The sequence below is a fragment of the Malaclemys terrapin genome, chromosome 3 (genome assembly GCF_027887155.1).
Source record: "Malaclemys terrapin pileata isolate rMalTer1 chromosome 3, rMalTer1.hap1, whole genome shotgun sequence".
NCBI lineage: Eukaryota > Metazoa > Chordata > Testudines > Emydidae > Malaclemys > Malaclemys terrapin.
In genome coordinates, this window is record NC_071507.1 from 140,891,078 (window position 1) to 140,918,849 (window position 27,772).

The following is a 27,772-nucleotide window of genomic DNA, read 5'->3' on the forward strand; positions in this document are numbered from 1 at the left end:
TATGTTCCTTTCCTGGGTTGATATTTAATTTATAATTTGGTAAACTGTATGAGTAACTTAGACATTTTCCCTCCAATGTGCATTACTTTGCAATTATAACAGAAAACTTCATCTGCCGTCAAGTTGCCCATTCACCTAGCTAGGGTTAAGTCTGGCTGAAGTTCCTCATGATCATCTCTGGACATGACTAACCTTTAGAGAGACAAAGTGGGTGAAGTAATATCTTTTATTGGACCAGCTTCTGTTGGTGAGAGAGAGAAGTCTTTGAGCTTACACAGACCTCTTATTTATTAACTGTAATAATTTATGCTCCTGTTGATTGGCCTCACTAGGGTTAGATTTCCAATTTTTAAAAATGTCTGTTTGGCTTGAATATCCACGTAGCCATATTTGTTTGCTTCTTGCCTTCCTAGTTCCTTTTTTATTCATGGCATGTACTCCTTCTGAGATTTGGTTGTTTTTCTTATGTAACATCCATGCTAGTTCTGAGGATTTTACTTTCTTTACTTTTGACTGGAGAGCCTTTTTGACCTCCTTATTTTATTGAAATCTCCCTTTCTAAAGTTTTTAATACCACTGTGTCAGTTTTTGGTATCTTACATCCTTGTAGGATGTTGAACCTAATTATATTGTGATCACTATTACTTAGTGGCTCAACTAATGTTAATTCTTATGTTAACTCCTGACTTAAAACTAAATCAAGAATAGCTTCTTGTTTCATGCATAGCCTTGCCTCTTTTGTGCTTTACAAACATTAATGTGTTGAGTTTCATGACATCTCCCATGATTTAGGTAAGTTTTATCATGAGTGTTTTACAAATGGAGAAATTGTTGCACTTCTCTTAAGTCGTACAAGAAATCTCATGGAAGAACTGAGACTAGTTCCTATATCTTCTGACTCCCAGCCCTGTGTATTAACAAGATCATCCTTACAAAGGGATGAAAATGAGCAAAGGAAAATTGATATTGATTATCAGAAAAATGTCTGAGAGATGTTAGACTGGGTAATCTCCCAAAGGCAAAGGTAGAAGCTTCATTATTTGAATAATTTATAACTTGAATGGACAAATCACTCAACATACCATAAGGAATAGTTCTCCATTGGTAGAGGTTTGAGCACAATTACTTAATGGATTCTTGTCCTTTTTACTCTTTATGGTTCAGTTACATGTAAATATGATGTAAATAAAAATTATGGTTTCAGTGCTTTTCTGTGCGGTAAAGGCTTTAGATATTAAAATATTTCCAACACTTGATAAGGTTCTAACATCAGTCTAAATGCTGCATGTAGCATTTTTTAAAACATCTAGGGTGGTTTTAATTTATAAGGTACAAAGATGTACCTTATAAAGGATGAATATAGGCAAACAACACAGGAATGCAGGGGCAAGATTAGAAAGGCAAAGGCACAAAATGAGCTCAAACTAGCTACGGGAATAAAAGGAAACAAGAAGACTTTTTATCAATACATTAGAAGCAAGAGGAAGACCAAAGACAGGTTAGGCCCACTGCTTAGTGAAGAGGGAGAAACAGTAACAGGAAACTTGGAAATGGCGGAGATGCTTAATGACTTCTTTGTTTCGGTCTTCACCGAGAAGTCTGAAGGAATGCCTAACATAGTGAATGCTAATGGGAAGGGGGTAGGTTTAGCGGATAAAATAAAAAAAGAACAAGTTAAAAATCACTTAGAAAAGTTAGATGCCTGCAAGTCACCTGGGCCTGATGAAATGCATCCTAGAATACTCAAGGAGCTAATAGAGGAGGTATCTGAGCCTCTAGCTATTATCTTTGGAAAGTCATGGGAGACGGGAGAGATTCCAGAAGACTGGAAAAGGGCAAATATAGTGCCCATCTATAAAAAGGGAAATAAAAACAACCCAGGTAACTACAGACCAGTTAGTTTAACTTCTGTGCCAGGGAAGATAATGGAGCAAGTAATTAAGGAAATCATCTGCAAACACTTGGAAGGTGGTAAGGTGATAGGGAACAGCCAGCATGGATTTGTGAAGAACAAATCATGTCAAACCAATCTGATAGCTTTCTTTGATAGGATAACGAGCCTTGTGGATAAGGATGAAGCGGTGGATGTGGTATACCTAGACTTTAGTAAGGCATTTGATACGGTCTCGCATGATATTCTTATCGATAAACTAGGCAAATACAAATTAGATGGGGCTACTATAAGGTGGGTGCATAACTGGCTGGATAACCGTACTCAGAGAGTTGTTATTAATGGTTCCCAATCCTGCTGGAAAGGCGTAACGAGTGGGGTTCCGCAGGGGTCTGTTTTGGGACCGGCTCTGTTCAATATCTTCATCAACGACTTAGATATTGGCATAGAAAGTACGCTTATTAAGTTTGCGGATGATACCAAACTGGGAGGGATTGCAACTACTTTGGAGGACAGGGTCATAATTCAAAATGATCTGGACAAATTGGAGAAATGGGCTGAGGTAAACAGGATGAAGTTTAACAAAGACAAATGCAAAGTGCTCCACTTAGGAAGGAAAAATCAATTTCACACATACAGAATGGGAAAAGACTGTCTAGGAAGGAGTACGGCAGAAAGGGATCTAGGGGTTATAGTGGACCACAAGCTAAATATGAGTCAACAGTGTGATGCTGTTGCAAAAAAAGCAAACATGATTCTGGGATGCATTAACAGGTGTGTTGTGAGCAAGACACGAGAAGTCATTCTTCCGCTCTACTCTGCTCTGGTTAGGCCTCAGCTGGAGTATTGTGTCCAGTTCTGGGCACCGCATTTTAAAAAAGATGTGGAGAAATTGGAAAGGGTCCAAAGAAGAGCAACAAGAATGATTAAAGGTCTTGAGAACATGACCTATGAAGGAAGGCTGAAAGAACTGGGTTTGTTTAGTTTGGAAAAGAGAAGACTGAGAGGGGACATGATAGCAGTTTTCAGGTATCTAAAAGGGTGTCATAAGGAGGAGGGAGAGAACTTGTTCACCTTAGCCTCTAAGGATAGAACCAGAAACAATGGGTTTAAACTGCAGCAAGGGAGGTCTAGGTTGGACATTAGGAAAAAGTTCCTAACTGTCAGGGTGGTTAAACACTGGAACAAATTGCCTAGGGAGGTTGTGGAATCTCCGTCTCTGGAGATATTTAAGAGTAGGTTAGATAAATGTCTATCAGGGATGGTCTAGACAGTATTTGGTCCTGCCATGCGGGCAGGGGACTGGACTCGATGACCTCTCGAGGTCCCTTCCAGTCCTATAATCTATGAATCTATGAATCTATGTTCCTCTTAAAAACCTTTCTCCCCTTAGGGAGGCATCTACATAAAAATTAACAGCCAGAAACTTAATCTAAACCAGTAGTAATTAGACTTTCCTAATTCTGAAATAAACCTTGATTTTATGTAACTATTTTTATTTCATTTCACCTCAAACCCAAATGGGAAAAATATTATTTTTTACAATTTCTGACTTTCCAGTTGTCATTTGTATTGTGGTTTCTTATAGGTACACATAGCAGCACAAAGTGTAGTAAACTTATTATTCACAGGAAGTGTGTCCTTTCAGGGATCAGTTACTTTCTAGATCCCTATTATCAGTAGTCACTGACAGATTGTGAGTCAGTATTAAGATTGATGTGGTTGGACGGCAGACTTTAAATATCATGCAAATGGTTCTTCTGTGAAGGACAATTAAAACATAACATTGTTTTCCTGAGTTGTGTATGTTTGAATTAAAACAATATTGTGGTTAATATAACTACAATAATATACATTACAGGAACATTGTGAGCTTGGGGGAAGTCTGAGGGAGCTTACCCAGCGACTATTCTTTCCTATGGAATATTTTTGAATAGAGTTAGATTAGTTACTTCCACTGCTGGCTTTGTCTCAGGGCATTCTGCAAGTTCAGTAACCTCTGTATGAAAATGTTTTGCCTAAATTCTCCTTCGGTTGACATTATTTCAAAGATTCTGCCTATGTTTATTCTCACTATCTCTTTTGCATCTTGAAAACATTAATCATATCCTTCCTTAGCCTTCTTTTCTTCAGTTAATACATTCCCAATTTTTCCATCTTTACTGTATAATTTAACTCTCCTTGCCATCTTTTCTATTTATACAGTAGTCTTTTCAGTGTGTTCTCAAACTGCAACATTGTCCAGCCTTGTAACTATTAAGAAAATGTACCAGTCTAGTTTACAGACTACCATGAGGATTATACATGAATAGCTTATTATATTCACCCATCAAAAAAGTGACTCTTTTATATGACAGCATGAGTAGAATTGTATAATACAAGAATGCAATAGTCAAAAAATATAGTTTGATAGGTACATTATAAAGTGCTACAATGATTTCCTCCATCTTATAAGTGAATCCTCCTGCTTATCCATCTGTTAGTATTCTGTTTACTATCTTAACTGCTGCATACATTGAACGGATAGTTTCTTTGTTCAACCTACTCCTAAGTCCTTCTGCACTGTGCTCTACAAACTATGAGCTTTAAATATATATTATTTACTCACTTTACATATATTTAAAATACATGAGCTTATTTGTCCACTGATATCCCTTGTGTTTTTCAGCATTTATAGTTGATCCTTTCTTAATCCTTTAAATGTTATAATATCTTGTACAGTATTGGCCTCAATGTAGGTACCATGTTAGATTTGCTTTCACTGCACAATAACTCAGCTGCAGTATATAGAGTAGAATGTTTTGACCCTAATATTAATCTTTGCAATATGCCATTTGTATTGTTTTCTTATAGTCTACCTATTTTATTTCTTGAGAGTACATGGCAAGGATAGCTGGAAAAAAGTTTATTAAAATAAAAGTTAATTATAGTGTCACAGTAGTTTTGATTGAGAAGGCACTTTCAGTAAAAGTCTTTTTTCATGGTTAAGATTCTGCAACACAATTCACAATTTTACTTACCAGAACACCAACTATAGGTATGTCCAATGTTTAAGAGCTTATTAGAAGCCTCCCATCAGGTATGATGGTCTTTCTGCTGGGCCATGGTGCTTTATATGGGTTGTGTTTGTATCCTTGTAAAATAATAATTACAAATATAAAATAGTTTATTTGTATGATGTAATTTAAAGGTTATAAAGTGGTGTATTAAAGGTTCCTGTCTTTATCGTGAAGGATGTCATTGAAAAAATCTTCACACATTATTTGGAACTGTTCCTACTGAGTATATGAGTATATTGCTGTTGTCATCAAGTCTGTTTTTAAGTGTATCAGCATTTTCATTACAAATACCTTTTATTCAGGATTTGCTTTGTATAAAATGTAGCTTCTGACTAAAATGTGATGTAAACTTCAGGGAACAGTTTTTAGAACTTTTGAAAAAAGTGTTCAACAACATAAAAATATTGCATTCTTTGTGTATTCTTACAACGAAAAAAAGTAAAGTCTACGAAGATTTAGACTATAATGAATACTAATCCCTATTTTGTAGTTACTTGACATTTAAAATGTGCTTATGGTCAGAAAGTGATTCTTCTAAAATTTCATCCGTGTGTCACATATTTATTCTCAACTGGTTATATACCAGATTTTGCTCAATTTGGACTCAATCCTGCAAACACTTATGGATGTGCTTAACTTTTTGCTACCATTAGTAGGGATTATTCATGGTAGTAAAATTAAATATATGCATATGTATTGACAGAATTAGGGCCTACTTGTTAAAAAATGATGGTGAGCTCAATGTGGTTTCTGAAAATCAATTTCTAATTTCATGATTGTCCATATATATTTCACTCTGGCGTGCATGTCACTATATGCTTACAATCAGAATCTTTTGGGAAGCAGTGTCTGTTGGGGCTGCACTTATGCCCTGTATCAAGGGCATAAAGGGTAGAGCAGGCCCAACTTCCCCTCAGTTTCTTCTAACTAGCTGTGGCTAGTTAACAGAGCCCCAGCGGTGTCTGCATCTCAATGAACTTTTTTCTAACCATTAATGTAGATGTTTCTATATAAGTAGTGTTAGTTAAGTTTAGTGTCATTCGGCTTGTCCATTGGCAATTCTTTGATAGTTGAGCTACTTTGTTTTTATTTTTGAAGGGAAGATTTTCCCCAGCACCACGGCATAGTCATGTCCAATTCTAAATCTCCAGGATTTAAGAACTGCCCTTCCTGTGAGGTAACCGTCCCTCTTAATGATGGCCACACTAGATGCCTTTTCTGCCCAGGAAGGGTCATAACCCTAGGAAGTGCTCTATTTATAAGTCCTTTTTCAAAAGGTCTCAATCAGTGAAAGAGGCCTGCCTTATACTATTACCATTAGACCGCTCAATGTGGCCCATCCCCAATCCAAATGAGATGCTCCTCCGCCTCCCTTCAGACCACCTCCATTCAAGCCCGGAAGTGCCCAAGTTAACTCCCAATCTCTGACTTGTAAAAAGACTGCTACAATTGTGGACTCAGGTAAAAATGTTATATACAAAGAGAAAAAGGAGTATAGATCTGCTGGGAAGCACAAATCTCCACAGGTAGTCTCCCATCAAAAAGGCAGCTCAAATGACCTCACTATTCCCTAGTCCTATTCTATGAGGACTTTATGAACTGAATTTTGTATCACTAGAGTTTTGAGGGAGCATGATACCACACTTGGCACCATCTTGGGAGTCAAGATGTCTTGCCTTGGATACAGAGTCCACAGTACCAATCTCTACTTCAGCACCAATCCCTCCAACACCAGTCCCTTTGGTCCAATCCTTATGGCACCACTCACCTCAATGCTGACCACTTTGTTCCTGTTCACTGTGGCACCATTTACCCAGGTACAGCCTATTCCAGACACCAAGGTTTATGACACAGGCTTTCTCTGTACCAAAGACCTGTGTGGTACTGGGAGAGCTTCATGTGACAGAGAAGCCAGAAATATTTGCTGCTCTCCATGGTACTGAATATGCCCACCATAGAGAAGAATACCACCACTGCTGTGATACGGAGAGCCTCTCCAGTAGTGGCTGAGACTTTTGCTGTGGTGTATTCAAGCACTATGTTTAGGGTAGTCCCTCTTTGAACAAGAAACGTTCGTTGTCCTTGTCTGATTCCCAACACAGGGTTGAGGGGTTCCCTGTAAGTTCCACAAAGGCTGCCTCATTTGAGCCTTATGGGGTGGATTGCTGGCTTCCTAAGTACCCAAGTCATATAGGTGTTACAGAGATAGGCATACGTCTCAGTACCCTCCTTACTGGCCCCCAGGCTCTTTTCCATGCAGCATTCACTCATAGCCTTATTGGAAGCCTTAGGTTGTCTCATGTCATCTGAGTCCCATGTCAGAACCTACTCCCTTGCACCTTACCAGGAAGCTAGTGTGTCTCAGTGGAAATCCACCCGCCTTATCAAGCAGAAGAATTTTCTAAAGAGGAGCACTCTCAGATTTATGATCAAACCATGCCAGCTGCCTGCTGTGTCCTCATTGTCCCCAGAAGGGGCCGTGGTTCTATCTACACCATCTCATCCCAACAATTACAAGAACTTTCAAGGTTTGCTCAGACATAAACCTGTCTCTCTAGGAAGCCCGGTGGAGATAGTACAGGAGAGCTCTTCACAGACTTTTGAATATACTCCATACCTTCTTACCTGGTCATCTGATATTTCCCATCAATGAAGCCTTATTAGAGCCAGTAAAGCTTATCTGGTAGACTCCAGCATCAGTGAAACAGACCTCTAAGAAGGCAGATAAGTACCCGGAACCATCCACCATCTTAGAGTACCTGTACACTCTTCCAGTATCTGGCTTACTGGTGGTTGCGGTGGCTAATGAAAAAAACAGGTGGTAACCAAGAATGAAACCAAAATATAAAGATCTAAAGCAGCTTAATTTATTTGGAAGAAAGCCATTTGTTGGCTAACCTGTAATTTGGATTTGCTAATTACCAGGCTTTGTTAGCAAGATATGAATTTATGAATTATCATAAATTGTTGGATTTTGTTGTTAAACTCCCACAGAAGTCCAAGGATGTTTCTGTATTAATGAAGGAAATGAAAAGCAGTTCAGCCTTCTTGCACCTTTTATTCCCTCAGTACAGGCATGAAGACACTTGGAGTAAATGCATATACTTAGGGGATAAGCCCAAAAGATTCCTATCTTGAGTGCTCAGAGCACATGCACACCAAGAGTGGAATATATATATGGAAAACACATCTGGAAAAACTGGAGGTACTGTAAGGTAAATAACCATATTTTGTCCTTTTCTACTTCATATCTATTCATAAAAATATAAAGACTCATAGACCTGAAGGGACCATCATGACTATTTAGTCTGACCTACTACACATTGTAGGCCAGAGAACCTCACCCACCCACTCCTGTAGTAGGCTGATAACGACTGGATGCATTATTGAGTCTTTAAATATTGATTTAAAAACTTCATTACAGAGAATCCACTATTTGCTCTAGTTCAAACCAACAAGGGACCCATGCCCCACAATGCAGAGGAAGGCAAAAAAAAAACAGAATCTCTGTCAATCTGACTTGGGGGGAAATTCCTTCCAGACTCCAAATATGGTAATCAGTTAGATGCTGAGTGTGTGGGCAAGACCCACCAGCCATATTTCTGTGAAAGAATTCTCTATAGTAACTCAGAGTGCTCCCTATCTATTGTCTCCATCTCTGGGCACTGAAGATATTTGCTAATAGCAGTAACAGATGGGATTTGATAAGTCCCCAGCGTCTAGCAAAAATACTTATTAGTCCCTAATAGCATGACTTTGCACTATTACATTTCATCACATATCTATTACTCAAGGTCATCCAAATCTTCTTGTATGATAGTCTCGTCCTCTTCTGTATTGGCAGTACCTCACAACTTTGTGTCATCTGCAGATTTTATTAGCACATTCCTAATTTTTGTGCCAATGTCATTAATGAAAATATTAAATAAGATTGGTCCCAAGACTGATCCTTGAGGAACTCAACTAGTAACCTCCCTCCAGCCTGAGAGTTCCCCTTTCAGGATGACTCGGTGTAGTCTCCCCTTTAACCAGTTTGTTACCCACCTTTCAATTCTCATATTAATCCCCATCTTCTCCAATTTTACTAATAATTTCCCATGTGGACCTGTATCAAATGCCTTCCTGAAATCCAGGTAGATCAGATCTGCTGCATTTGCTTTGTCTAGTAAATCAATGATCTTCACAAAGAAAGAGATCAGGTTGTTCTGACAGTTTTACCTTTTGTGAAACCATTTTGTATTTTATTCCCATTACCATTTACCTCTCCTTAACTAGTCTCTCTTTCAAAATTTATTCTAAGACCTTCCATACAATTGAGGTCAAACTAACAGGACTGTAGTTTTCCAGATCACTCTTTTCCCTTTCTTAAATATAGATATTGTATTTGCAATTCTCCAATGATAGGGTATGACCCCCGAATTTACAGATTCATTAAAATGACAATTTTATCGATGATGTATAAGGCAAAAGAGAATACATCATACTGTTTTGAAGTTAAATTAGGTCAATTTGCAGGTAAACTAAACATTTTCTCAAGAGGAATAGATGTGTGTTCTAGTAAGGTACCATTTTTCAGTCACTTTTCTAACAGCTGTGCTCTTAAGTTTTAACATTCAAATGTGAAAGTAGCTCTATAATTCTCTATTGATTTTTAGCAGAGATTGTGCTGTGGTACTGTTACTAGGATAATTCATACAGTCCCACTGATTTAAGAGGAGATATAGTACAGGAGATAATGTAATAGTGTTCTCCAGCTGGTATCAGGTATAGGTATCAGATGCTACTGAAGGTGATTTGAGGAAGGGATTGCATAACCTTGAAATTAGAAAGGAAGCCATAGAGCAAACTTTTAAAAGGGGTGTATTGGTAGTGGAGAACATGAAGGTGCACTTGTTGATAGCCATGTCTGCCAAAGGATGCAATTGTGATTAGTTTTCAGAGGCAAATGTTAATCATATTACTTAGTGGGTTGATTGGTTGTGATGTTTAGGAGGGGAGCAGCCTCTGCTCTTTATGCATGTTGCAATATATGGTATAAAAATACAGATATTCAAAGGAGTGAAAGTGCATCATCTTTAAGGGGAGCTGAAAGAAAGGAAATGTAATACCGAGTCTAGCATCCTAGCTTGACAGATGGTATATTCCCACAGGTCTCCTGGCCTGTGGTGGGGAGTCAGCCACCCCAGGAGTGGGGTGGCAGAGGTAGGGGGATGCGGGCCCGCCCAACTCCACCGCGTCCCAGCCCAGGGCCTCAACAGCAGAGGAGTGGTCCGCCACTGGGTCAGCAGGGATCCAACCACAACACGCTGACCTAGAAGCTGTCAGCCACGTAGCCAGACAGTTGTCGACTGCCCTGGGCTACTTCCTACCTCCCCGGGGTTTGGTACCTCTATAATCGGCAGATCGTCTGGCTCCTCTGAGTACACAGCGGATGGCAGTCCCAGCATCTCCTCTTCAGGCCCAGTGTTCTCTGGGGGTAGGGTGCTGCAAGGCGCAGGTTCAGCTCCAGGGTGCTGCAGCAGAGTGGAGGCGCCTCGCTCCTGTTCAACTGAGCTGCTGAGCCCTCCCTTTATACTTCCTGTCCCACCCTGGTAGTGATCCCTCACTCTCAAGTCCGGACAGAGGCCACGCTACCTCACTACAATCATCAATAGACCTTCTCGGTAGATGAAAGCCAACCAGAAAATATTTTCACAAATAAATCTCAAAACTCTGATTGGCATAACAGATTTGTCAGGCTGAAGATGTAAATATTCTTGACCTGATCATTGCAAGTAAATCAAATGATAAAACTTTGAAATTGTGTGGATTCTAAAATTGTGCTTTTTCTTCACTGGTTTGTGCGCTCTCATGTGCACTCCCACCCTGTGTGTGTGTGTGTGTGTGTGTGTGTGTGTGTGTGTATATATAAAATGATACCATGCTTGATCTTAGTAAAAAGACCAAGGAAGGACAATCTTTTGCATACTCCTATCTTTTTACTAAGATCAAGCATGGTATCATTTTAGAGTATTATATCATTTTATCTTCTGTATGGGGAATATATTCTACCTAGATGGACTCTTCAATAGATATTTTCTCTGTTTTAATTTATCTTGTTCTATAATACACATCACAGAGCTTCTTATAAAAAAGCTACTACATTTGGGTACAGATGCTCAAGTGCCATTTTCTTATTTATTTAAGGCCCTCTATCCCCAGTTTTAATGATGAGTTGGTGGATACAAGAATCAGCCCCACAGTACTTTCAGGATTTTGAAAGAAGGACTGACATTTAAATCTTTCACTGTAAGCTGTGCATCCGTAAATATGCAGGTTACATTATAGACTAGCAGAAATGTTAGTGTTGTAGCCTAGGTTTTTTGCTTTTTGTATCCTGCTATAATACATCTAAAGCAAATCACCACTTGAAATGATTGCTCTGTTTGGTTGTATTCATCTTTTTTCTGCTCTAACATCTTAAAAGATACTGTATTCAATAATAACTTGTATACTGCTTGCTTGCAATACATGATGTGTCTAGATGTTGCAGTGTGTACTAATATAATAGTGCAGAGGAAGAAAAGCATCGTTACAAGATAACAGAATTAAAACCTTGTACAGTAATTTGTTCAGAACAAATGTAGATGTTTTAACGGTCACTTTATGTTAGCACTGAAATCTATCAAAAAGAAACATACGTAGTATGAAATTAACCCTGTTTCTGATTTGGTTTCATGCAATAGAGGCAAAAAACAATAGGCTAACTTACATTTTTCCTTTCTGAAATATTAAATCATTAAGGCAAGATGTTCTCCTTTAAAGTGTTTTCCTTGTAATTTGAAAAAAACCAGAGTTTTTATTTCTTTGCTTTGTGTAGTTGTCTCTCAAGTTAAAATCATGTCGGTGTTCTACTTCTGTCACTTGTATATGCATGTATGTAGGTACCTAACTCATTCATCTTATATGCTTGGTGTGTGGCAGGATGTTCTGAACTTAAGAAATGAGTGAGTGTTTTTCAGATTTTTCACCTCAACATGAAAATATTGCCTTTAGAGACATCACTGAGACTTTTTGTCTCTAAGGCCTGGTCTAGACCACAAAGATAGGTCAACATAAGCTGCTTTGCTTCAACCTAGTTGTGCATGTGTCTTCACATAAAGTTGTCTCCCACCTGTAGCCCATAGGGCTAACTGCCTTTAATTATATTCACTGCCTTGCCTTCATTATATTTTGTCTTTATTATATTCAGTAGTAAATGCAAGGAACCTATATGTATTGCTAAATGTATCAATACATTATTGTAAATATAGAAGACCTCCTACCATGTGACTGTTGCAACCATACTCATCAGGGTTCCCAACTATATAGTAATTTTAATAATACTGGGCCTGATCTTGGGACAAGAACCTATCAACCCTAAAATAATAACTGGGAATTGATAAGTAATCAATATCATTAATAGTTACATAATACATAATCATCCATCAGACTACACTCCATTACTCTGGCATAGTAACCACCTCGCGGAGCAGCATTGACCCACGGTCAATGTATAGAGGTCGATGCAGTGCGAGTGTAGATGCTGCATTACTTTATATCAACACTAACAGTCCTCCAACAGCTGTCCTACAGTGCTGGACACTGACTGCTGTGGTCACAACTGTGAGCTCCACTGCTCAGGATAACTGTTACGTTCCCTTCTGGTGTTATCTGGACTGTGACCTGCTAGGTCACTCCAATCCTTGACTCCGGGAGCCAGCCTTACCTTGCTCTGCTGTGAGAACCCCCACCCCTGGGCTGTTCACACACAGCCTCTGGCATGTAAGCTGCTCCTTGGATTGTGGAACCAAATGACACTAGCCAATATCTCCGGTTCCAGACACAACCCTAGGAACCTCCAACTTGCAGTGTCCAGTTATGCCCGCTGGATGCTGCAAGCTTATATGAGTTTGTCAATTTAACAAAGAAATTGATATGTACCAGGCTTGTTGTCCCAAGGGCAGTCTCTGACACGCTTCAAACCAGATGCACTGCTTCAGGTAGAATAAACAAACAAATGTATTAACTACAAAGGATAGATTTTTAAGTGATTATAAACCAAAGCATAACAAATCAGATTTGGTCAAATGAAATAAAAGTAAAACACATTCTAAGCTGATATTAGCACCTTCAATGTCCTTACAAACTTAGATGCTTCTCACCACAGGCTGGCTGGTTGCTCTTCGGCCAGACTCTCCCCTTTGATCAGCGCTTCAGTCTTGGTGTGGTGTCTGTAGATGTAGGTGGGAGAGAGAGAGCATGGCAAATGTCTCTCCCTTTTATCATGTCCTTTCTTCCCTCTTGGCTTTGTGCCCCACCCCCTCCCTTCAGAGTCAGGTGAGCATTACCTCATTGCAGTTCCAAACTAACCAAAGGAAGGGGGGTGACTCCCTTGAGAATCTAACAGATTCTTTTGTTGCTGCTTAGGCCAGCGCCCTTTGTTCCTGTGAGGCTGGGCTGGGTTTGTCCCATACCTGTCCTGATGAGGTGTGAACTGCCTCTCTGCTCTTGGAGAGTTTTTGCCTGGGCTTGCTTTAAGCCATGACGATACATTTTCAGCCTCATAACTATATACATGAAATTATAACCTATAACATTACTATAACAACCATGCTCAGTGCATCATGAACCTTCCGAAGACATCCAACATGACAAACTTTGCATTGGCTACCACACAATCATTTTATAAAGATGAACATGGGGTGCAGGGTGTTCTACAGGGGTACAGAGCGTCACAGTCACGTAGACCAGAAGTCCTCCCTCCCCCCACTTAAAACCCCCACCAATTTGTGAATGCCTTTTTCTAGTTGGCCAGCTTGGTGAGAATACCTCTATCTGCTCTCTATTGTGCACAACTGACCGGCTGACCAGACGTGCTACTACCTGTAGTAGACAGTAGATATTGGATCTCCTGGACCTGTGGGGAGAAGAGGCTGTGCAGGCACAACTTCAAACCAGTGATAGAAATGTTGACATATACAAGCAGATTGATCAGGGTAAGCAGTAGAAGGGATATGACAGATACCAGCAGCAGTGCGGCCTGAAGGCCAAGGAACTGCAGCAGGCATACCAGAAGGCCAGAGAGATCAACAGTGAGCTGCATGCCATACTCAGCAGAGATGCCATCACCCCGCACACCACTGTGGATATCTCTGCGAAGCCTGAGTCACAGGTCCCTGTCATGAATGACAAGGAGGAGGTGCTGAAGGAGGAAGCGGAGGATGAGGATGGGGACAGACATCCATGGGATCCAGCTGTGCAATAAGCCAGGACCTGTTTTTGACTCCACCCCATTCCTGCCAGTCCCACCAGTCAAGCACAGCTAAGCCCAATGAAGGGGAAAGAACCTTGGGTAAGTGTGTAAATAAATTTTTCATTACAGGGATGGCACCCCCAAATTAGCAGGACACAGCTATTTACTTCTCATTAGTTTACTCATACTAGAAGATGTAGTGGTACAACAAAGAGAGGTAGAGTTGCTCTCTGCTTTTTCATTTCCACTCTAGGGTTAGGTAGGGGGAGGGCACGTGGAGCAGATTTTTTTATGTACACAGGTATGTCCCTTGAATCCTGCTGCGAGTTCTCTATGAAAAGTTCATGGAACTACACTACATTCCTCTGCTGAAGGTTTCTAGGGATGGCAGCCTTATTTCTCCATCCGAGGTAGGATACTTTCCCATGCCAGGTGGCAAAAGGGCCCAGGTGGCTTTGGGACACCAGCAGCAGCAGCTGTGCTCTCTCTGCGTTTGTTACCCTCAGGAGTTGAGATATCAGCTACCACTACAACCACCACCACCTGTGGAAATTGGTGGCAGAATTCAGTGCCATTGCCCTATATTCAGCTTCATGCAAACCAAGCAATTCCCTCCTAATTTCCCTCACCCCTGGTGGGTCATATTATGGCTTGAGCTGAGAGCAGGAGAAGTGTCAATCAGCTTGTCTTGTTTAACATTTAGGAGGCAAGGGAAGGGGCAAGTTCTGAATCTTAAGTTTTGCTTTCTGTTCCTACTGTACTGACAATGGTAGCTTTGTGTGTTTTATCTCTAGCTGTGGCTGTTGTGGCCTTGATGGCAACCCCCTCCATACCAGCAGAACTACTGACCCAAATAAGGAGGAGGAAAAAAAGAGGACACGCGAGAACATGCTCTGTAAGATCCTTCAAGCCAGTGCTGCATCAGACCTTGACCAGAAGGCCTGGAGAGTGAATGTTGCAGATTGTATGGAGAAGGTCAGAGCAGACAGGAAAAAGATGCAGCAGGAAAAGGAAAGAGAAATGCACCAGGACATAATGAGGCTTCTCCAGCAGCAAACTCAGATGCTGCAAACTCTTGTGGACCTCCAGGCTCAACTCTGATTGCAGTGTGAAACTTAGTGCCTCCCTACACTCCCCTTTATCCCTCCCCCAGCATTCCTCATTGCCTCAGGGCCGGCATAGCTACCCCTACCACTCCACACTGGACATCCATAGCTTCACCTACGCTGACCTGAAAGCCACGGCTGATGTATGTTGTTGCTACAATGGACATCAATGTTCTGTCCTCTGGGTTACTTATTAAGGTTCCTAAAAAATTTTAAGGTAAAATGTATTTACTTCAGATGATTTTTGGATCTGTTTTTGTTAGTGAATAAACCACTTTTGTTTTGAAAGTTATTCATCTTTATTTTACAACACATGATGTATAGTGCCTGCTCGCAGTGAAAGTAGTGGTCTTGTACACTCACTATCCATTGGATCAGTGCCAAATATAGTCATCATAAATGTACAGCAACCCTCCAACATTAACAGCTGCACTGTCGTTGATATATGCACAGATGTGCATCAAGCACTACTCAATTCCTAATAGGCCCCAAAACTGCTGCACAGGGTTGAACACAGTACACCTCAGCATATTATTGTGGCTTGCTGTTAAAGTGCTCTTTCAAAGCCGCCCTAAGCCATATAACTCCTTGTTGAGTTTATCTGATAGCCCTGGTGTCTGGCTGTTCAAACTCAGCAGACAGCCACTCCACTTCCACTGCAACTTTCCCCCATTTGTTTCACAAATATTATGCAGGACACAACAGGAAGCTATAACAACTGGGATATGTTTCACACTGCTATCCAATCTGGTGAGTAAACAATGTCAGCACCCTTTCAATCCACCAAAAGCACACGCAGCTGTCATTCTGCACCTGTTGAGCCTGTAGTTGAATCTTTCCTTGCTGTTGTCAAGGTGAACGGTGTATGGCTTCATTATGCAGGGGAGTAAAGGGTAGGCTGGGTCCCCCATGATCACTATTGGCATTTCAACGTTGCTAATGGTAATCTGCTGGTCAGAAAGAAGGTCCCTGCTTGTAGCTTTCTGAACAATCTGGTGATTGTAATCTTAAAGATACGAGTGTCGTGCACCTTCCCTGACCTGCCAACATTGATGTCAGTGAAGTGTCCCGGGTGATTCACCAGCACTTGGATAACCATGGACAAGTAGCTTCTGTAAGAGATGTCAGACAGCAACACGTCCCATGCAGGTTTGTGGGAAACTGAAAATAGTTGTGAATATTATGGGATGGAGAACACTGCATTATGGGAAGTTGATCCCGTACTCCCAATACCACTGCATGAGTCGTTTCTGCCTCACCATGCATTGCCAAAACTACCCAAAACACAGTGCGCTGAACGGTGGTGGATTGTACACTGAATACCTATCGATGATGCACTGCATTGTGCATCGACACAAGCACTCCTGGTGAGTATGTGCTGCACTGATGCAAGGAGAAAAGTATGCATGCGCATAAATGATATACTAACTGCAGTGGCTATATGCCAGTATAACTTGAATTAGCAAAAACTTGTGGTGTAGACACGACCTTAGAAGGAGAAACTTGGAAACTAAAGAACCCAAGGGTGTGACCTTTTTCCAGCAAGGGAGAATTAAAAGAAACTTTCCTTTTCCTAACAAATCCTTCTAGAACCCAGGAGCTACTCTTGTAGAATATTAATGTGTATACCATATTAAATTGATTTACTAAGTTTAACTACAGAATGTTTGTTTCCTCTTAGCTTAGATGCATGTAGTTGACAAAGGAAAGACACAAGGGAATTAAAAAAAAAATCAAAAGGAGAAATAAGATCTTTAAGCCAATATAATGGTTATTTAGTTTATATTTAATACAATTGAACAAAATTGGAGATTAAATTTTTGGGACATGACTTAATTATTTTTTTAGCTAGCACTAAAGTTATGTTCCTTTAGCCATATTAATCCACTAAATCAAATGCTTCTAAGATATCTATAGAGGCAGTATAACATTCCCTAGACAAAAGCTTATTATTTACAAGATTAAACAAAGAGGTGACTGTTGATTTTTTTTTTTTTCATCTCATGGCAATTGATTCTGAATTAAGGCAGTATGAGAATATAGATAAAAAGCTGATAAGGAATTAAACACTTTTCAAGCAAAGTAGTTAATATTGACGGAGTGGTAATAACCTTGTGATTCTGTGTCATCAGTCTCAATAAATAAGGCACGCGCGTACACCATGTTTTACAGATGTTGGGACAAACTAGTATTAGTAAAATAAAATATGTAGATAGGGCTGTTAAACTGCAGTTTATTCCAACAAGCCTTTTACTACACTTGGTTATATTGGATGTTTCTTTAGAAAGGTCAATCATGAGCTTCTGTAGACGTTCACTAATACCAATTGAAAGAATCATAAAGACTCACACCTGCAATGGTTCTGCATTTCTGGTGTGGAGAAAATAGCAGTGTAATATAGACACAGCTACTTCCCATCACTTTATAAAACATATTTTTCCCTTTTCTGTAGCCTTTATTGAAACCGCTTATATGTGTATCGTATTCTGAAATGACAAGTGCTGAAATAGTATCTTTTTGAAATTCCTTTAAAACACATTTTGCTGCTGTTGTGTAGCTCTTCCAAAACATAGTGATATCCCTTGAACCCTTATCATGGGAAGTATTTCCCTTTTTTGCTTACTACTAATCCTTCAGGCACCACTACCTAACTACTCTTCTGACAAGCCCCCGATGCTTTTATTTTAATTTTAGAAATGGTTAAATATTTACTAAATGTGCCTCTCCTTGGAACCATTTGACCAGCCCACTAGATTTTTCACGTTGGAGACCTACATTCCAAACTTGATTTTTCACAACTGAATATGACCCAATAGTGTGAGTGGTACAGTACTCCGTTGCCTTCAGGTGTCTGCTTTTCTTTGAGGGCATCTGTACACTTGTATTTCAGGGAATTGCACCACCTGGCACTCGGAGCTCCAGAACTTCTTAGTAACATTGGCCTCTTGTGGTCCTGTGTAGCATCTGTCCTTGCTTCAGGAATCAAAATTATTTTGTTTTCGGGGGTACACAAACTTTTAGGAACCATTTTACCCTATTTTTAGCTAAACTTTTGGTGCTATATGGTGGCTTAAAATTTTAATCAGAATCTCTTGAAATGATTTTGAGCAATGTATGGTATGTTAATTATTTGTTAAGCCATTATATGACAGCAGAGATTCTTTCAGATTTTCTGTTATTGCATTGTGATAAGTCACTTTGGTTCATTTCAGTTATATCACTTTATATAATGTTACAGTTGCATGTCTGATACTATTTTAAATCTATTAGACTTGCTGCTTTGAATGGTGAATCTGTTTGTCTTTGTTTTAAAGTTGCAATTTTGTTGATTCTATTACTCTAAAGAGCCATACTAGATGGAAATGATGTATGCCCTGGCACTCTTGCATGTGGCCAGGCACCAAAGGTGTTGTGAAATGACTTTATTGGAGCACTTCTTACAGAAGGAATATAAATTACTAATTCACAAGTTATGTTGCTCTATCTTTAATGTGTGTCCTTTCTCTTTAATTTATCCTTCAAACTGTTAACTTCTATTTTATCTCATTTTCAGTAGCAGTTCTGCAGTATGACCATAAAGATGGTTACAGTGACATGTGTTTAGTTACAAACAATGTTTTAAATGATGTTTTCTTTTTTTAGATTACTTACCCAGAATGTTGGTCTTCTTTATGTTGGAAGTTTTGACAGACCTTTTGCACAAATTAAGGTACGACTTTTGGTTTACTTGAAAGTTATTAAACACTTGTATGATTATACACTTGATATTTCAAAATACTTTTGAAGGAATCAATATAATTTCAAGAAAAATAAATGAAAAATAATGTAATTTGCTTGTTTTTTTTTTTTCTGGGGTTAGTTCCAAAGACATTTATATATTTAGCTGTAAGAGAAGTTCAGTGTTTTCTTGCATCATGTTTTGATTACTTTTGATTCTGGGTTAATTACCAGAAACAAAATGTTCATTTTTTTTAGGTTACTTGTCAGTGACATTTCAGAACAAAACCACCTTCTGAACTTCTTAATCTTTCAAGTCATTTTTGACAGGGAGGACATTACAGTGGAAACTACAGATTATTTCCACGCCATTATTACACTTTATTGTAACGGATTGTACAGTTTCTGAAAAGTCTTTTATGACTTAATGATCATATTATCAGCTAAACTATAGTTTTACTGATTTGCCAAAGAATCATTGCTGTGTCCCTTATTTCATTATTCCAAATGGAAAACTGTCTTTGATCCTGTCAGCACCAAAAGTGTCATTGCTATTCACAAACATTCTATATTTAATGTAAGTAGTGTCAGACAAAATGTTTAATTAAAATATGATGCAGTTTAGTTAAATATATTTATAAACCATTCTCCAGTCAAACTACCAAGTGCTATGTTAAAGCAGTGTAAAATGTCTGATTGAAACATACAAAAGCAAGACAATTTAGGCAAAATATTTGGGCTTGTTCCTTAAGTCAGACAACTAAAAGCCTTTTTTTAGGTTAGTAGTACATAGTAATGGTCAATGTTTAGTTCTGATTTGATTCTTAAAGCCTGATCCTGCAATCTTTGTGCAGGTAAAATTCCCATTTAAGTCAGAGACAGAATGTGTATGGTTATAGAATCATAAAATCGAGGTCACCTAGTCCAGCCCCTGTTCTGTGGAAGGACCAAGTAAGCCTATATCATCCCTGGCAGATGTTTAATCTGTTCTTTAAAACTCCAGCGATGTTGATTCCACAACCTCCCTTGGAAGCCTATTCCAGTCTTTAACTATCCTTATAGTTAGAAAGTTTTTCCTAATATCTCACCTAAATCTCCCTTGCTACAGATTAAGCCCATTACTTTTTGTCCTGCCTTCAGTGGACATGAAGAACGATTGATCGCCATCTCCTTTATAACATCCCTTAATATATTTGAAGACTGTTATCAGGTCTCCCCTCAGTTTTCTTTTCTCAAGACTAACCATACCCAATTTTTTTAACCTTTCCTAGTAAGTCAGATTCTCTAAACCTTTTATCATTTTTGTTGCTCTCCTGTGGACTCTCTACAGTTTGTCCAAATCTTTCCCAGAGTGTGGCACCCAGAATTGGATGCTTTACTCCAGCTGAGGCTTCACCAGTGCTGAGTAGAGTGGGACAGTTACCTCCCATGTCTTACATATGACACTCCTGTTAAGGCACCCCAGAATGATATTTGCCTTTTTTGCAACTGCATCACATTGTTGACTCATGTTCAATTTGCCGTACACTATAATCCCCAGATCCTTGTCAGCAGTACTACCACCTACCCAGTCATTCCCCTTTTGGTAGTTTTGCATTTTATTTTTTCTTCCTAAGTGAGGTACTTTGCACTTGTATGGACTGAATTTAATTTTATTGACTTCAGACCAATTCTGTAATTTGTCAAGATCATTATGAATTCTAATCCTGTCCTCCAAAGTGCTTGCAACTTATCCCAGGTCGGTGTCATCTGCATATGTTCCACTCCATTATCCAAATCATGAATGAAATTATTGAATAATACCAGACCTAAGATTGACCTCTGCAGGACTCCGTTAGATATGCTCTTCTCAGTTTGTCTGCGAACCATTGATAACTACTTTTTGAGTAAGGTCTTTAACCAGTTGGGCACCCACCTTCTAGTAGTCCACATATCCCTCACAGGCTGCTGGGTCTCTGTGATATTTTGTTGGTTTAATAGTTTCTTTAGCAAGTTAAAATGGGAAATAAAGTATGTGGAAGATTTCTTTACTGAAAAGGCCTTATCTTCTGCCATATTAAATGTAAGTTATGGAAGCTTGCCATCTTTTGTATGTGTGGTCAGATGTTGGCTGCGTGTATGTTCATTCAGTGTGCTGCCCCAGCTCTGTGGAGATAGCAGACCTCAATTAACTGTCCAATAAATCCACAGACTTGGGTTTCAGCGAAGGCACCCAGCCAGGTTTATTTTCAACAAAGCACGGTAATAGCACCTGTCAGACTCTATGAGGATACTAAGCCATATATGCTCGTGACAATGGACACAGCTCAGTCAGTGGTGGGACTTTCCACTGCTCCCTAAGCTGGCCAAAGATATTCCCTCTGAGATACCTCTTTATACCCCGATACAAACAAGTTAGTACTGTCCCTTTCACATAGTTAGTTACTGCCCCCTGACGTCGCTAGTTATCACCCATCATCTTGTACATGTTGGTTCGATTAAAACATCTCTATTACGTACTTTCATCCTAACCGTATCTTTTAACAAGGGTCAATATGTTCCTATTATCCTTGGAAAATATTTTTTTGTACCATCCTTAATATCGGGATGTTCTGGTACCACTTAATATCGAAATGTGTTTGTGTAAGCACACTCTGTAACTAGCACTTCTTAAAAATGTATATTTCCGCAATATCAGCCCTATTCTTGCCAAATTCTGTAAGCAGGTCCTGCCTCATACCAGGCCTCTTAATACAAGGGCTTATGTCTCAAGCTCTCTTCGTACTACAGTATGTAAGCAACCTTACAAGCTGGAATATGTTGGCTAAGGCTATTATCCAATGTTATCTTATTTGGTATTCATAGAAATGTGTATGTTTGCAGCAGATAGGTACACAACCTGATGTAAAGAAATATCATTATGATGGATTAGTTAAAATCTTTCATCTATATTTATCAATTACTCATTATAGCAGCATTTAAAGAAAGGAGGAGCTGTCTGCTGCTCCCAAATCAAGCTTTGTTGTCCCAAGTCACTACATTTTTAAGTTCATTATAAAATTGTTTCCAGGTCGCCAAGACAAGGGTAAATATTAGCATTTTTTTAATTTTACTTTGTTCTGCGATCACACTAAAATACAATATTGAATTTCAAAGGATACCTCTGCATATGCTACAATGTACTGTATCTTATAAATTCATGAAGAGAGCACAAATTCTGAGAGAAAATCAAGAAACTTCGGGAAGAAATTTGAACAGTACCATGTATTCCAGGTGATTCCATCCCAATTACTGTAGTATGGAAGTACTCTAGGGGCTTGTCTCCACTTACCGGGGGATTGACGCGGGGTGATCGATCCACCAGGGGTCGATTTAGCGGGTCTAGTGAAGACCCACTAAATTGACCGCCAAGCACTCTCCCATTGACTCCGGTACTCCACTGGAACAAGAAGCATAAGGTAAGTCAACAGGACAGTTTCTCCCATCGACCCAGCACGGTGTAGACACCGCAATAAGTCGACCTAAGGTACGTCGACTCCAGCTACATTATTCATGCAGCTGGAGTTGCGTAACTTAGGTCAACTTAGCCCTGTAGTATAGACCTGCCCTAGCAGATGACCATTTATCTTTTTCCAGAAATCATGTCTGCTTTTCAAGAAATGAAAGAATTAATCTATTTAGATTTATTTACCTTTTGAGTTAACAAAAGCCTCTCCTCCACCCCCAGTTATTCTTTATCTGTACAGATTCTTGTTTCAGTGGTGTTGTAGCTGTATAGATCCCAGGATATTGGAGAGGCTGGGTGAGGAAATATCTTTTATTGGATCTGTTTGGTTTCTAGAATCTTTAACAGCCAATGGAGAAAGTTCCCTCTTTTCTTCCAGTTTCCCCACCAACCACTAAAATGCTTCCCTGTGACACACATGACCAGTGTCCCACTTATTCATTTTGAAGTATGATTCTCTCTGAGAAGGTGTAGATTGTGACCTGCATCCCTGCCACTTATCAAATTACACAGTTCAAGGAAGAAAAAGTATAAAAAGAAAAGTAAGGAAAAGTGTGTGTTATCTTATACCTGACAATGGCCCTCTGTAATTTGAAAAACCAATGCGTGGTTTGTTACAAACATGTCTTGCCCCTTTACATGCCTTATTCCAAGAAAAGAGAAATTAGAATGTGCTCATAAAATTCTTTGCATTCTTTTATTAGAGATAAAGTCCTTTAGGATCCTTTTACTTTGTTATTGATTTTCTAAGGACTGCTTCCTACATCAAGGTCTAACGAAGAACATCTTTCTCTCTTTGAGCCTTAACTTGATCCTCTGAAGATTGTGATTACCCTATTCATGGCTCTGGGATTCTTTTTTTCCTCAAGATTTTCTGTGTGGTGATGTCCTTAGCCTGCAGAGTGTGTGAGCTGATGATGTTACGATGCTATCTTTCTTTCATTAATACAAGTGACTCATAAGATGGTTCCCTTCTTTGGTCTGAATGACTTATCCTTTTTTAATCAAGAGATTCCCCTTCTTATCTTTAGTCTGACATCCATTTAGTGGTGCTGGAACAATCTGTGTAGTGGGAATGCTGAGAGCTGTTGAAGCAAACTGTAAACCCTATATATGATGGAAACCACTTCAAGCTGGAGGTGCCACCCCCAGCAGCCCTAGTTCCAGCACCTATGCATCCATTGAAAGGAAGTCATGATCTATAGATATTAGATCAGGGGTCAGGAACGTTGGCACACGGCTCACCAGGGTAAGCACTCTGGCGGGCTGGGCCAGTTTTATTTACCTGCTGACGCGGCAGATTCGGCCAATCGCAGCCCCCACTGGCCGCGGTTCGCCGTCCCAGGCCAATGGGGGCAGCGAGAAGCCACGGCCAGCACATCGCTCGCCCGCGCCGCTTCTCGCCGCCCCCATTGGCCCGGGACGGCAAACCGCGGACAGTGGGGGCCACGATCGGCCGGACCTGCTGCGTCAGCAGGTAAATAAAACTGGCCCGGCCCGCCAGGGTGCTTACCCTGGCAAGCCGTGTGCCAACGTTACCGACCCCTGTATTAGATCCTTATCTTGTACATAGAATTCAATTTCTGGCTTCTGAATTTCCTGTTGGAATTCAGTATATAGAAGGAACATAAAGTATACCCTCCTTGAGTCTTCTAAATCTATCAAATCAGGTAGATCAGAAGCATCACAGAAGGAAATGAAGGGCTCCCCTGCCTGGAACAAGGAGAAACTTTCTGCAGTTTTTCCTTCTAGTGGTTTGGTCTTCCATGAGATTTCTGAGACATTATAGGCTTCATGCTTTGCCTTTCTGAGCATAGCATTTAGATATAGGGTTCTTAAGGCTATTATCCAATGTTAATTCCTTTTAGTTTCTTTCTTTTCAGGGTTGTTGGTTGATCTGGAGAACTCAATAGAAATTTCTATGCATAAATTTGATTTCCATACCTTTAGCAGTTCGGTGCATTCCATCTTCAGCTGGAGCAAGTAATTTTAAGAGTTTGCAGTTTTTATTCCTGTGCTCATCTGTTTACTGACTTTCTTGATCTTAAGGAAGTTATGTTGTAGAACCTAACAGCAGACAAACTGAACGAAGATAGTGCTAATATCTATATTGTTATATTAAGGAAGCATGTGAGGAATGTTTGATAGTTAGTGCAGATGGTTGGCATGGCCTGTCATTTAATTGAGGAAGAGGAATTAGTGAACTGAAAATTTGGAAATCAAATTAACAATTGTAATGAAAATTCCCATATATTTTTCAAAGCACTGCTTTTTTTAAGGTTATATTGAGGGAATGGGCTTAATTTAAGGTTAGTACTCAATGGCATTTTAGTTCTGTTTTTAAATTATATTATTTCAGTCTAACATATAACTCTAGCATCTGTTCAAAGGGGTTATAAAACATTTTTGCTTTTAGATATATTTAGTGTGTTTGTGTGTGTGTATACATATATATATATATATATATATATACACCTCTACCGCGATATAACGCGACCCGATATAACACGAATTCGGACATAACGTGGTAAAGCAGCGCTCTGGGGGGGCGGGGCTGTGCACTCCAGTGGATCAAAGCAAGTTCGATATAACGCGGTTTCACCTATAACGCGGTAAGATTTTTTGGCTCCCGAGAACAGCGTTATATCGGGGTAGAGGTGTATATACTGTCTAAATAGTAACAGCTTATGCTATTAACTTCTAGGAAAGTGAAAAGGCTATGAATTGAGCCTTGAGGGAATTCAGTGATTTGCAGCTTTCTCTGTTAAGTATTTGTGATTTGTCCATTGAATATCTCTTAAAGTCTCACAAACTAGATGAAACTAAGAAGGCTTCTGTAACCAGATATCATGATCAACTAGATAAAATAATTTAGTAAAGTCATTTATAATTAACATTTGAGTTTTCCAGAATCCTTTTATATTATAATATTATTAGTAATCTTAAACAATGCTATTACCATAGAAATTTTATTCCAGTAAGGAGTAATTACATTGAATACACCAGCATATGCAGTAGTAATTTTATGAACTGCCCTGAGTAATGCTTATGGAATAATTATTCTTCATGACAAATTTCCAGATATATTTTCCTTTTAAAGTAAAAGCCGCATCGTTTTAAGTTAAAATGAGTTTTGAAATACAATATATGTTTACACAAGATATCTTATAATGTTTTAAGAAAATAAGATCACAAAACATTTTTTAGGATTGAAAGTTTTTGCAGTTCAATCCCCAGTAGGTTCTGGGATTAAAACAAATCATTCAGTACGCTATGTTCTCCATTATTAAGCAATAATGAATCTTTTGGCAGTCTTCACTATTCAGTTAATGACCAGTTTCACTTTGGGCTCTTAACACATTAAATTACCATTTGAATGAAGATTAATTACTGCTATTTTAAAACAAGATTATTTATTTTAAGAGTAGTTATTAAGAAGTTGCATAATAAATACTACTTTGATCAAAATGGAGCAGTTCATTTTCATAGAACAAGATGACAGTTATGAAGAAAAAGTATATTTTGGACATAGAGATGTGATATTCATGTTTTGTATCCACATGTTCTGTGCTCCCATCTTACTGGAAAGATGATCAAAGTTTTAAATCTACTTCTGGAAAAATTTTGCACATTTTCCAGGACCCTGGTGAGGGATAGTAGGTGTCCTACAGCAGTCTCTTGCTCAGTGATTTGTGTAGGATGAAGTTGTAGTTTGAACTACATCTCTAAGTAGCCACTGATTGTAGCTTTATTGAACTTTAAAGAGCAGCATTAGTGGATGTTGGGAGAGAAAGTAAATTAAACTGCAACTCCACCCTGGGCAAATTACTGGCCAGAACCCTATATTGCAGCCCAAACTGCCTCATTTTTCCTCAGCATGTTCAAATATATATTGAAAAAGAGAGGCAATAAAATCTAGTAGAATCCCACAAAACAAAAGTCTTCTCGCAAATAGTAGTTGTCTCAAACTACCTTCTTGGATGATATCTAAAGAGAAGAACAGAGCCATCCAGGTACAAATCCATTCACCCCTGCCATGGTCCACAGGCAAGTCATCATCACCTCATGATCAGTGTCATAACATGTTCCTGACAGATTAAACAACATCAGCTTCCACACCTGACCGTTGTCCATATTTAGGATATCAACTAATACTACAGCCTAAGTACCATATCCAGACCTGAAGTCTGATTGACTGATTCAGCAAAATAAGATGTCTACAGATGATGCCAGAGTTGTTTTGCCACGGCTTACTTGATCCTTTCCAAAAAAAGGAGAAAGAGACAGGGCATTAATTGGGAAGACTGTTGACGGTTTCTCAAACAAGGACTAGAAAATGACTACATGAGTGAAGCTAGCACATTGCCCCTACTCTGGAGCCAATAACCCTCTCTACTGATAAACATTCCAACATTCAGTAGCTCCCTGCTGACTTTAACTAGCCACAAGAGACAGGGTCCATCTGGCAGCTTGTTTGATCACAGTTCTTCAGTCACGTACAGAACTCATATGAACAAAATTGGTCAAAACCTAACGAGGAAACAGATGCTACTCCCAGGCACAATTCTACTACCATAACATGGTCCAAATCCAATTCAGTCTCTTTTTCAAAGAATGTACAATTTTGAGCTTGAGTCCCGTTGGCACCAACCAAGATGAATTGAGTTCTCCACCACATGAAACCGATCTACTGGTCAGACTTTCATAGATATTGTGGTGGGGTTTTTAGTTTTTACCACAGCCATGGCATAGCAGCTCAAACTCTGCATACCACAATCAAACCAAAGAGTTCGCAATATAACAATATGACATAGTGAATAAGCATTGCGGGGGAGAAGGGGGGAGATAGTGAAGAAACAGGGTGAGGTAATGAACAATGACAGGTTTTCACACCATTATGGATACTTGGTTACCCAATTTAAGCATGTGCACCTCATGGTGGTTCAGGAATGGATTTGTTACAGGAAAAAAGAAAGATAAACATATAATATGTTTAGTCCTAAAGGCATATAATGGAGTTATTTTGTATGTTTTATAGTTAGTACAGGTAAGTTTATCAAACTTATACATCATTGCCCATCATCCTTGACTGATCTTGGTTCCATTTCTAGTTTGCTGCACACTTGTTGGCCGATTTCTGTATCCCAGATTGTTGGTGTGGTTGGAATAGTTAGTTGCCTCAAAGTTTTTTGAACATGCACATCTCACGTGACAAGAAGTTCTTCATAGACCAACATTCCC

General features: G+C 39.3%; 1 protein-coding gene across 1 annotated transcript in view; it reads left to right on the plus strand.

Moving 5' to 3' along the window:
• Window positions 1-27,772, plus strand: part of RNGTT (RNA guanylyltransferase and 5'-phosphatase) — a 416,529-nt gene that overhangs the window by 337,464 nt on the left and 51,293 nt on the right. The window contains exon 14 of the mRNA XM_054023811.1: window positions 18,973-19,039. Within this exon, the coding sequence (XP_053879786.1) occupies window positions 18,973-19,039 (67 nt within the window). The remainder of the gene's footprint in view (window positions 1-18,972; window positions 19,040-27,772) is intronic.